The sequence below is a fragment of the Vulpes lagopus genome, chromosome 3 (genome assembly GCF_018345385.1).
Source record: "Vulpes lagopus strain Blue_001 chromosome 3, ASM1834538v1, whole genome shotgun sequence".
In the NCBI taxonomy this organism is placed as follows: Eukaryota; Metazoa; Chordata; class Mammalia; order Carnivora; family Canidae; genus Vulpes; species Vulpes lagopus.
The window spans coordinates 108,299,806-108,311,366 of record NC_054826.1 but is presented as its reverse complement, the minus strand read 5'-3'; the positions used below and the strand labels follow the sequence as shown (position 1 = coordinate 108,311,366).

General features: G+C 58.2%; 1 protein-coding gene across 1 annotated transcript in view; it reads right to left on the bottom strand.

Annotated features, from left to right (window-relative positions):
* Positions 1–2,906: 2,906 nt before the first annotated feature.
* Positions 2,907–11,561, bottom strand: part of NSMCE1 (NSE1 homolog, SMC5-SMC6 complex component) — a 32,134-nt gene continuing 23,479 nt past the window's right edge. The window contains exons 3-8 of the mRNA XM_041749400.1: positions 9,500–9,621; positions 8,530–8,607; positions 7,128–7,274; positions 4,494–4,610; positions 3,632–3,752; positions 2,907–3,122 (exon numbers count right to left, since the gene is read on the bottom strand). Of these exons, the coding sequence (XP_041605334.1) occupies positions 3,043–3,122; positions 3,632–3,752; positions 4,494–4,610; positions 7,128–7,274; positions 8,530–8,607; positions 9,500–9,621 (665 nt within the window). The 3' untranslated portion in view covers positions 2,907–3,042. The remainder of the gene's footprint in view (positions 3,123–3,631; positions 3,753–4,493; positions 4,611–7,127; positions 7,275–8,529; positions 8,608–9,499; positions 9,622–11,561) is intronic.

The window sequence follows — 11,561 nt, the reverse complement described above, 5'->3', positions numbered from 1 at the left end:
CCAAATTTTTCAGATGAAGAACGTACACCAAATATTGATGCCGCTGAAGGCAGTGGGTCATAAAATAGAAAATAGTGTCCGGCACACCGGCCATCAGGAAAGGCGGCCACCTGGCTCTGCAGAAGCCCTTAAGTCAGGGGCCTGCCTGCTCCACAGCCCTCCCCACCTGAGGGTGGCCATGGGGCTCCGGTCTCCCAACTGCCAGGCCCCACGTCTGCTCCGAGCCATCGTTCTCATCTGTAACATCATGCTTCTGAGGTTAGGGACCAGATGACACGGGCATTAAAACACGATACAGAGGCCTGGCCGTCTCCAACAAATGTCCCTTATAAAGTGGCAAAAGACAAAATTTTAGGTGCCCTCTGGACAGGGGTCCAAGGCTGCCAGCTACAGCAGCTGCCGAGGGCTGGCCTCAGCCCTGTGGAGGGTAGGCTCAAGGCCACTCAAAGGAAGAGTGCCCGCCAGCTCTTCACAGAGCCAGGGAGAGGCGAGCACAAGGCCAGCTCAGCCCCCCACTCCCCACCCCTACCCGAGCTGCAGAGGTCTGCTCAGGGTCTGCCCCGACAGGCACACGTGGCCTTGAGCAGATGTGGCCCTGCCCTGGCAGGTCACGCAGTCTCCTAGGGTCTGAAGAGGAGGGTGGCAGTGAATTCATGCAGATGTTGGTGAGGGCTATGAAGGGACAGGGACAGATGTGACTAACCACAGACGGCATCTGAGTAAGCCAGAAGGACCAGGAGGCCAGCACTGCCCACGAACAGGTGCAGCAGCCCTGGGGCAGGAAGGCCTTGGCCCTGGGGAGAGGAAGGAGCCCGAGCAGCCGGAGCAAAGGGGCCTGGAGGGGGCCTGGACTGAGCCAGGGGTGGGAGGAGCAGGGGACAAGCGAGGGTGCTGAGCCAAGGAGACAGCCTGTGAGATGGGCCGGAGGGGAAGCCTGGAAAGGGAACAGCCACGAGTGTCACCTGTCCTGTCAGTTCCTGGAGTGACCGTGTCAGCAGGGGGAGCAGGGGATGAAGTCAGGCTGTGCAGGGAGGCCAACAATGGCCTGATGCCAAAAGCCTGGGGCACCAGACAAGGTCTTCAGAATTGTGAAGGTTTGGTTGGGCGGTGTCAAGGAGTCCTCCAGAAGTTCACGTTGGGATCCATGCAAGGGAGATGCAAGCCTTGGGTGGGGAGGGGCCAGGGGCCAGTGCTCAGAGCTTGCGGAGTCACAGGACTCAACCGGACCTGCATGGTACGACCCTGCCCCTCCTTGACAGCCAAACCACCAGGCCAGGCAGGCAGGAAGCAGGCTGTGGGGAACCACCACCACCCCCCCCCGCCCCCTGGCCCTCCCAAACCCCCAGTTCCAAGGTACCATCTTTTCTCAACTGGTTTTCCTGCCTTTCCCATCATCCCTGCAGGCTGCCAAGAAAGCCCTTCTCTGGTTGCCTGCCTGACACTACTGACCTCCCCATGCAGTCGGGGGGCGCCCATGGGGTTCTATCAGTGGGCTGCTGTTTGCCTCCTGAGGGCAGCGTGGGGATCCCAGGCTGGCTCCCAGAAGCTCCAGTTGGCAGCAGTCTCACCGTCCGGAAGCTGGGCAATGAGGAGACCCACCTGAGGCTGGGAAGGTGAGCCTCCCATCAGCAGGTGTCATTTGTCCACCGTGTCCTGTATGCTAGACGCCCCTGTGCACTGCGCTTGTGGAACGGACCGGGGCAGAGCATCCCTGCCTGCATGGGTGGAGGCCACACTGTCCATTTGGTGCCAAGTTCATTCTCCACCTGCCTGATAAGAGCATGTCCAGTTATCTTTGGGAGATAACTCTGGCTCAGAGGCAAGCCCTGATTTGCTAGTGCCAACTGGGCCATCCTGTCCCCGCCTCCGTAAGTATCCAGAGTGGAGCTATGACCATGAGGTGTCTGCTGGGGCACTAGTGTGCGAGGCCTGGAAGTATGGCTAGCAGGAAGAAAGTGGCTGGATTTTTCTGGGAGACCATCTAGTAGGCCCCACGCACAAGGCCAGCTCATGAAAATACAGCAGAGGCAGCGAAGTGGATGCTGAGTGACCTCACGGGACCCACCGGGTCAAGCTTCTCCGGAAGGATGCCTTCTGGCCAAGTCCTTCCCTGTTTTAGCCAGTCTGGGTTAGGTTTTTGGTCATGACTGAAAGGGGGGATAATCAGGGTGGAAGAGACGGAGACAGGAACCAGAAGGCAAGTGTGATGAGCAGGGAAGTGTGGGCAAATGGGGACCGAGGGCTGGAAGCGGGACAAGATCCAAAGAGCAGCCAAACACAGACAATGGCGGGAAACAAGAAGGGAAAGTTCCTGAGCAGAGGGCACAGTGTGTGCAGGGGCTCCGAGGCCAGGAACAGAGGGCCCTTCCGAACTGAGGGAAATGCCACGTGGGAACAGCGGGCACAGCCCGGCCTCCTGGATCCTGGGTCTACACCTGAGCCCCTGGGCAGCAGGAGCCACACCATGCTGACGTGTCAGGGGCAGGTCGCCTTGGTGGGAGAACCTGGAGCAGGGGGGCCGGCTGCCCCAGGAGCAGACCTAGCAGAGGCGGACGGGGCAGGGGCACAGGATTCGGTGGCTGGTTTGACGCAGGACAGAGAGGGAGGAAGCTGCAGCTAGGACAGCAGATGGCAAGGCAGCCCGTCACCATGCAGGGGTGGAGGGCCCCAGGAGGAGAGCGCCCTCCAGCCCAGCCTGCCAGCCTCCTGCCCACTCAGGCAAGCTGCCTCTTGGGCCACAGGAGGCTCCAGACTGCAGGGAGCTGGGGACGGCTGGGCTGGCCTGCACTGATGGGACAAGTGACCCAAGCCAGGGGGTTCTCAGTTATCAGGGAGCCCAGGAGAGGACGGGCCACCACGTGAAGCCTCCCAGGGCGGTGCACGACCACAGACCAAGGAAGCAGTGACTCATTAGTAACTTTTATTCTGAACCTGCTGACGAGTGAACACAGAGCAGACGGGATTCGGGCAGCGTGAACACTGATGCTGGTCCTCCCAACAGGGCTCACCTGCCATCTCCCAAAGGCAGCAAGCCTGGGCCAGCTAGTGCTGCCTGGACCGCAAGGACTTTCTGTTGGCCTTGGAGGTACTAGCCTCCCGCTCCTTCTCGGGGTCGAAGACTTCTGTACATGGAAAAGGCCAGAAGGTACCATGAGTGGCAGTGCTGGGTACACACACAGCAGCAGCCGCGTCCACTGCCACATGTCGCCTGCCGTGGGCTCTGTGCTCGTCCCTCCCTGCTGATCTACCCCCACACCGCAGCCAGGAAGGGAGGGTCACCTCACATCCTGAGGTGGCTGTCGAGGCAGGCGGGGGGGCTTGTTTAGACCAGAGCCTCATGTGCCATGGGAGTTCTACTGGGTTCTAAGCCATTGCAAGTGTGCAAGCAGGAAGGCCTCCACTTACTGGGTTCGGGTCCTGCTCACACAGACCTGCAGGCACGGAGCCCTTATATGAGCGCTCCCTGTCCCCAGGTGTCCCCAGCACCCCGACCCAGCACCCCCCCCAGAGGCCAGGGGTCAGCCCAGCCCCCCAGCCCTTCAGGGGTCACCCCCTAAGCACCGCAGCACCGCACCCACCCCCCCCGCCCAGAGGCCAGGGGTCAGCCCCTGAGCACCGCAGGGACACGAACCTGGTATCTCGTGAGGCCAGTAGTCATTACAGTGGGGGCAGCGTGGCTCTGAATTGGACTGGAAATACTTGGCCACGCAAGGTAAATGCATCCTGATCCCACAGGTCTCGCAGCTTTGACCCTGAAACCAGAAAGGCGACGGCTGTGGCACCTTGGGTGCACCTCCGTGGTCACAAACCTTCAGCAAATGGCCAGGAGAATGCCCAACAGATTCCACAGTTTTGTCTTCCAGGCCCCCAATGAATAATGATAATCCTAAAGCCCTCAGCTCAAGGGCTTTTAGGAATTTTTATTACAGAATTCTGAGAAATGAATGTAGGTGGAGGACACTGAAAGCTCTGCCAGCCAGTGCACAGTGGCGCAGACCTCGCAGGGACCGTGTGCACAGCTACAGCCTTCAGGAAGGCCGCCGGGCAACGTGGGTCAGAGGCTTTAAGAAAACGTGTGAGCCCCTCCAGTAATTCCACTTCTAGGAATCTGGCCCAGGGAACCAACCCCAGGTGCCTAGAAGCACGTGTGCAAAGAGGCTCATCGAGGCACAGCTGACGACCGTGTAAAGGTAAGAATCAGAAGGAAGAACCCTAGACGTCCCGTGCTGGCCCGGCGGCAGCAAAGCCTCGCCAAGTAGGCAGCACAGAACCAAACACCAGAGGTCAACACACCCAGATGTTCAGCAAGGTGACGCAGGCTACACACAGACCTCTGAGAGCCCCTGGACTAGAACCAAGGCCCCGTGGGGAGAAAGGACGGGCATTTGCTTGGTCATCCTCAGACACTTCCCAGGGGACGCCCTATGTCTGCCCGTGCCAGAGGCAGAGGCTCAGGATGAGTTCTAGAAGGTGCCCCGCCGCCGGCACGGTACCTGGATGAGGAGGCTGTGGCAGATGTTGCAGATCTTCACGGCATCGGGGTACGTCTCCCGGATGTACTGCTCCATCTCCAGGATGGCCCGGCTGTGCAGGGTGAACTCCCCTTCCTTCTGCAGGGCAGAATGGGAAGTGGCGACGTCTGAGCCCCTGGCAAGCCAGGGCCTTCCCACCCAGCAGGCCCACGGTCCACGGAGCTGCAGAGGGGGCACCCCTCACGCTGCTGGTTTTCACCAGTCCCCACCCGCAGGTGTCCACGCCGGCCCCTGGGCAGAGCCACAAGCCACGAAAACCTGGGCCGAGACTGAAAAAAAATGAGGTGAGGCTCCGCACACCCCTGCCTCGGCACTTCCCTTGTGCCACACAGGCGTGAGCCAAGAGTGTGCCAGCAGCCCCCGAGCAAGGACAGCCCTCGCTCCCCTACAGGGAGGATGCGGAGCAGGGAAAGGGAGGCGGCCTCCCACGGGGTGAGCTGGGCACATCCCCTGCCCTCATGCGCACCCCTCCCTCTCCTTCCCCAGCCAGCACTCCAGCCTTCAGCTCCAGGGAGGTCATTGCCTCAGTTGGGGAAAAGCTGTCCTGCGAGCGTGTTTCCTTTCTACCTGTACCTCGACTTCGGCAAGCTGCCTGCCCAATCTCTGGCTCCTCCCCAGGCCGCGGGCCCCGGGACAGTGCCAGGCCTGGTTCTGCTCTTGTGTCCCCAAGCCTAGTGTGGGACTCAGCACTGGGCAATCCCGTGATAAACCTCCCAGGGCAAGTGGACTTGGCCCTGCACTGAGACCACGGGGTGAATGCCCAGGCCTCCGTGAACAAGTTCTACTCGTGCTACATACCTACTGTGTGACGAACTGGCCAGTGCTCATAGTTCATGACCCTGCTCAGTCCTATGGGGGCCCTTTTGCAGATGAGGTACCCTGGTCCCCCAAAGAAGAGCCAGACTCCCAAGATCTCCCAGGCCTCACAGCTATCCTTTGAGCTCAGGCCCCGCAGCAGGAAGGCCCCTGCTGTGTGGAGTGTGGCTGTCAACAGAGGCCCCCACACTGAGGACCCGCACCCTCACTGCAGCCGGCCCACCTAGGGGCCTCCCCCGGTCCCAGATGCCCACCTGCCAGCCCCCACCACCGGGACACCTTCACATCTGTGCCCTGGATGTGCACCCACAGCAGGGTGCTCAGGGCTGCTGAGTGGCAGGGTGGGGAGCTCTGAGGGGTGGACCAATGGGCGATCATGGAGAATAGTTATCTTCTCATCCTCCCATGAGGAGCAAATACTTCTTGTATGTGTTTGAGTTCATTTTAATTAAGTTCTATCCCTCCGGGTCATCCCCTCCTTACCCAGCCATCCCCCAGCAGCACTGGCGGAGTGTCTGCAGGGGCGGCAAGGTGCAGGGAGAGGTTGTTAAAACACTTGGTCTGCAGAGCTCAGTCGGTTGTAACCTGAGCTACCCAAGAATGCTCCCTTGTGCCAAACCTGCCCTGGAGGGGAAGAGAGCCTGTGACACGGCCACTGTTGGGAGCTGTGGTCACCTTGGCCCAGGCCTGGATGGGGGACACCACCCATGCCACGGAGCCACAGGTGCCCAGCTAAACACCAGAGCTGATGGGCTGTCGTCAGGGCACAGCGGAGAACCCAAGACTGTGGTGGGTCCCACCACCCCTGCCCTCAGCCCTGCAACTGTCTTCCTCTGGCCAGGGAAGCACCAGAGCCCCTGAGGCCTACTGGTCACACTGCAGGGATGGCCCGCCCCTCGGGAGCAAGTACTCAGTGCGGCTACTCAGTGACCAGAGGCAGGCTGTCCTGGGGAGGGTAGTGAAGAAGTGCCTCACCGTGAGCTGCAGCCTCCAGCCATGGGAAAGACCGCCGAACAAGGAAGTAGAGGGTGACCTGAGCTCACCGCGTGCAGACATAGGCACTCAGGGGCACGGCTGAGGTCAGAGGCCAGCTCAGGGCTTGTCTGCCTCGGGCTTCCTGGTGGTACCTTTCGTGGGAAAAGCCCAGAAACATCTGCTCTGCTCCAGTCAGCAGAAGCAGCCACGGGGGGTCTAGAAACGTGAACATGAGTGCTGTCTGGTCCCTTTTAGACATCCACAGCTCCTCCCCAGCATCTGCCCCCAAGTCCTCTCTCCACCTTGGGGCCATGTCGAAGCAAAAGGTCCATGGACCCCGGGCCCTGACTGATATAACATTGACAATAATCACCACAAGGATGGCAATTCCTTTGGGAGCCCAGCACTGGGCACTGGACGTCTGCCATCCCTTCACCTCCCACCAGGAGGTGACACTGTTCCTCCCCTCCTACAGAAGAGGAGCTCTAGGTTCCCTGACCAGGAACTGGGCCGGGTCTGATGCCAGAGCCATGCTCTCACCCACAGTGCCCATGGCCCCACATCTGTGGACCAGAGTGCCAAACCGGGTGCAGTCCCTGCTCTGCACTTCTGGCCAGGGTGCCCTGGCCACATGACATGAGCGAGCGGGAGGCTCCAAGTGCTTCTCATAGGGTCCCAATGGGCATTAAAGCAGACAAGAGGCCTGATAGGGCCTAGCTCAACAGACAACAACTGGATACGATATGGTTTTAGAGAAAAACTGTTTTCTGTTCTAAACGTGCCGGGCTGGGGAAACCACACTACCTCGATCAGCCATTTGTTCTGTACAAACTTCTGCAGCACCTGCTCTGCTTCCTTCTTCCTCATCTTCTTGCCTTTAAGTTGATCGACCAGGTTCAAAATATTTGTGGAAGATGCAAAGCCAGTTTCTGAGTCAATAATCAGTTCCAACTGGAAGAAACAGCAGGTACCACGTTCATCTTTCAAACTGCCAAAAAACAACATTTGAGCAAGAACACCAATCCTGGCGGGGGCAGGAGGCTGTGAAACTGCTCACAATGAGCAGCAGCACTGGGCCCTGGGATGCTCCTTCAGGAAGACAGTTTTGTAACAAGCACCAAAAGCCATAACCACGGTCAGTCCTTTAGACTCAGTGCTCACCCTGAGATATCATGCCAAATGGATGACCTTAACACCCCTAAATCAAGAATCCTCTCTTGCCCCCACCTCCCTGAAGGTAGAGAAGCTGGGGAATGAATGAATAACAAGGCAGCACCCTCCTACTCAGGTGGTAGGACTCACACGGACAGGACCTCACAGGTGAAGGGCAGGCTGGAGGCAGGAAGGGCAAGACAGCAAAGCCAGGGTGGACCAGGAGGCAGGCTTGCTCGGAAGCTGCAGAGACAGTGTGGAGCCCAGGCCAGGAGGGTCCAGCGGGCTGGTCCCGACACTGCTCACAGGGCTGCTGGGAAGATAGGCTTCCTGCTCGCACAGGGCCGGCTAGCATCCCAGTGCCTGGTTCTCAACCTTGGCTGCCAGTTGTCACCAGAGGCTTGGAAAGGAATGATTCTAGGAGGAGTCATCAGAGACCTGGATTCGCCAGGTGTGGATGAGGCCCCAATGTCTCAACTATTTTTACCCTCAGGTTATTAGAAGAATATGCACCCAGGGCTGAGAACCACTGTCACGGCCAGGTGCTCACCAGGTGAGTGACAAGGCTAAACCAACAGTTCTGATGCTGGGGAGGCAGAGCAGTGCCTCTCGAGTGTGAATGGGGAAACATGCCATTGGGGCACCTCATTAAATGCAGACCTGGATTCAACAGTCTGGGGTGTGGGGCGGAGGGGAGGTGGGGAACTGGGATTTGGCCTTTCTAGCAACTTCCCTGGTGCTGCTGCTGCTGCTGCTTCTGGGGGTCTGGACCCTGCTGGGAGCAGCAGGAGGAGCACTTGTTCACCTGCATTGCACAACCAGAGGCATGGTGCACAACCAATCCAGGTTTAAACCTAGAGAAGTTCTTCCTTCCTGGGCAGCCCTGGCGCCCTCCTGCCATCCGTGGTGAGCTGCTCAGTGACCCACCCCCTGCAGATGGCTATCTAGGGCAGCAGTGGTGACTCTCCAAGATCTTGGTTTCCATTTCTAATGATGGAAGACAGCAAATCTCCCCTAAGAAGCCCAGCCCATAAACAGGAACTACTGTACTTACAGCCTTTCTAAACAGATCCAGCTCATTCTCTGCAAAATCTGAGGCCATTTTGGAAACAGAAGTTGTTGCAAGATTCACCTAAAAAAGAGGTCAGCATGGCAGTCAGGCTGGGCCCCTCGCTGGTCAAGCTAGTAGAGCACCTCTCACCAGCCACTGAGCACTAGTGTGCAGGTGCTGCTGGCCACAGGGCTGGATTTGTGAACAGTCACATGTTACATACTTAAGTCTCTAACTCAGCACGTCTGAATCTCAGATTTTCAGAACACGTAGTATCTTCCAAACCCAGATACATTTGGGGAACTTACCTGCATGCTTCATGGAGCCTCACATGCAAAAGTAACTGACAAGTCCAGCAGTAAACAAATAAGATTCACCCATTTAATCCAGTGTTCCCATAGCTACTTGACTCCACAACCCTTTTCCCGGGGAAGGGTGTGGGAGTCCTGGCCAGCGCCTATCCCTGGGTGGGTCTGGCTGGGGGAGCCTGGTCTCCTCAGATGGGCCTACAGTGGTGCTCTAGCCTGGGCCGGGGGCCTGTCTGCTCCGCCTGCCTGTTTCACCCCTTGTTCCCTGGCCAGGAGGGACACTGGAACAACAGGAGGCCTGACTGGCTCTCAATCCCTAGTGCCCCACATTTTTTTCCTTCTCACAGCTTCTATGCCTTATGAAGAATGAGAAACCACTCTCCTCCCTTAAATCCTAATATTCCACACTTTTGAGGTGACTGCTTGCGTTGAACTGTCAACAGACCAAACAAAGCCTAGTGCACGCTGCCCTGTCTCGGGCAGGGGCTCGGTGTGGGGCAGTGACGTGCACACGGAGGTGACAGCCCCCAGCCCTGATCATGGCACAGGACGCCGACAGTGACTCTGGTGGCCTGGGCTGCGTCTGCGTCCCCCTGCAGGGCAGCTGCGGCAGGGGCGCCTCTGCTCCGCACAGACGCCGCAAGAGGGCGCCAGCAGGCACTCACCAGCGCGTACACGGGTCTCCCGTCGTCTTCGGTGGCTCCTTTCTTGATCTCAATATACAAGGATTCCAGGACGCTGTTAATGTTGTTGATAAAGTCTTCCAGCTCCTCCACGGCAGCAGTGCCTGGAGAGAAATGAGCCGGGGCGGGGGTGGAGGGCACCAAGGAAGTGTGGTGCTCGGAGTCTCTCCATCCACCTAAGCCCGTGACACCAAGGCCAGAAGCAGGTGGAGGCCCAGCCCCTTGGTGAATGCCAATCGTGTGGCTTCCTTCCTGGAGTAGTCAGACCCCCGGGGAATGGTTTCTGAGCCCACCCAGCTCTTCCTGTCCTTGCTGTCCCCTGCCACCTCCTATCCCCCTCTGCAGGCTTCCCCCTCACAGCCTCACCCGTGCCCGATCCATCTCTGTTCCTTCTTCCCTTTCTCCACCATCCAGACACATACCGAACACCCCCATGCCAGCCTTCGTGCTGGGCCGGGGGCAAGGGGTGGTGGGCGGGTCAGGGGGCAGCAGTGAAGACTAAACAACCTGGGTAAGAGACCAGCGAGCACTGAGCACCCCCGCCCCCACAGGGAGGCCCTGCACTGAGCACTTTCCAGGCATTAGTCCATCCTGCCAGCAGGCCTCTGAGGCAGGCACGAGCGTCCTCTGGCGTGGGGATGAGGCCCGGATGCACAGGGAGCTGACTTGCCTGCAATGAACCCCTGGGGCATAGTGAGCAGCAGGGAGCCTGGCAGCACAGCCATGACCTGAGCTCCAACCTGTATGCTAGCCCGCCTCCAGGCTGCCTGGAGCTGCACAAGGAAGGCCCCATCACTGTCCTGGGGCTGCCAATCCATACAGCAGAGGTATCAGCAAGCTGATGGCTCAGGCCACTGCCAAGAGGGAAACACAGACGAGGGGGTCGGCCCAGGGCACTTGAACTCTGTGTTTGACTTCCCACAGAGAATGACACTTCGAAGCTCCTGTATACCTACAGACTGAAGGTTAAAAACAATAACCGGTTACACTGGTGGCACCAATGGCCACAGCCATGTGGACCACGCAAGGAGACTGTCCTGACACAAGCAAGGGAGGACACGAGGTGGCCCGGAACAGCTGATGACCATGACATCAGTACTAATGTGCAAATCACAGCAGGGATCCAATCTTCCTTTTTAAGTAAACTTGTTTAAGTTTAAAAAAAAAAACACTTTAAATAAAACATCAGTAGTAGGGAGTAGGCGGTGCGTAGACATGGCGCGAAGAGCGCCGACAGCTGCGGAGAGCGGGGGGCAGAGGCCGGGCGGGACTCCAGCCCCCGCACCTGAACCTTCGCTCGGGCTCTTCCTTTCCGAAATGCCTCCTTCCTCCTCCTCACCCCCGTTTCTACCTACTACTCATCACGGAAGCTAGCTTGAATAGCACTTTTTTTCCATGAAATGTTCTCCGCAGCTCCCAGCACGCGGTGCCTTTGCTGTTCCTCTTCCACACAGACGTGCGCACACAGCATGTGGGCCGGGGCTCGTGCAGCATGGCCAGGAGGCTTCTCCGCGTGCGGGAAGCCCTTCCTGCCACCAAGCCCCAACCCTGGGAAGCTGGGGGCACTGCTCACTGACTTGGGGGCGGGGGGAGACAGGGCTCTTCGTGGGCAGGAGCCGCTCCGTCCACCCAGTTACATGACACAATGGCAAGTCCCACCTCCCTCTGAAAGTGATAATACACATTTTCCATTGAAAAGGCCACTCCTGGGTGTCGCTCAGAAAAAGGTACCCTGTGGGCAGATCACAAACACTCTAATACATCGGACTTTCCAGATACCTCATCTGAATGGAGGTGAGCTAATAGCCACTCGGCACTTTCCCCTCTCCCACTCCCTCTGGCGTTTTGTCCAGTCTCATTTTTCAGAAATAATGAATATTTTCACTTTACCAAAAAAAAAAGATCAAAAACAAAAACAAAAACAAAAAACCCACTTCCTACTGCAGTCCTCATTTGCAGAAACCAGCCACCTGCTCCCCTGCTCACGTTCTCTGGCCTCACCCTCTCTGACCACACTGTTTCCTATGTCAAGGGCAAGTCCTCG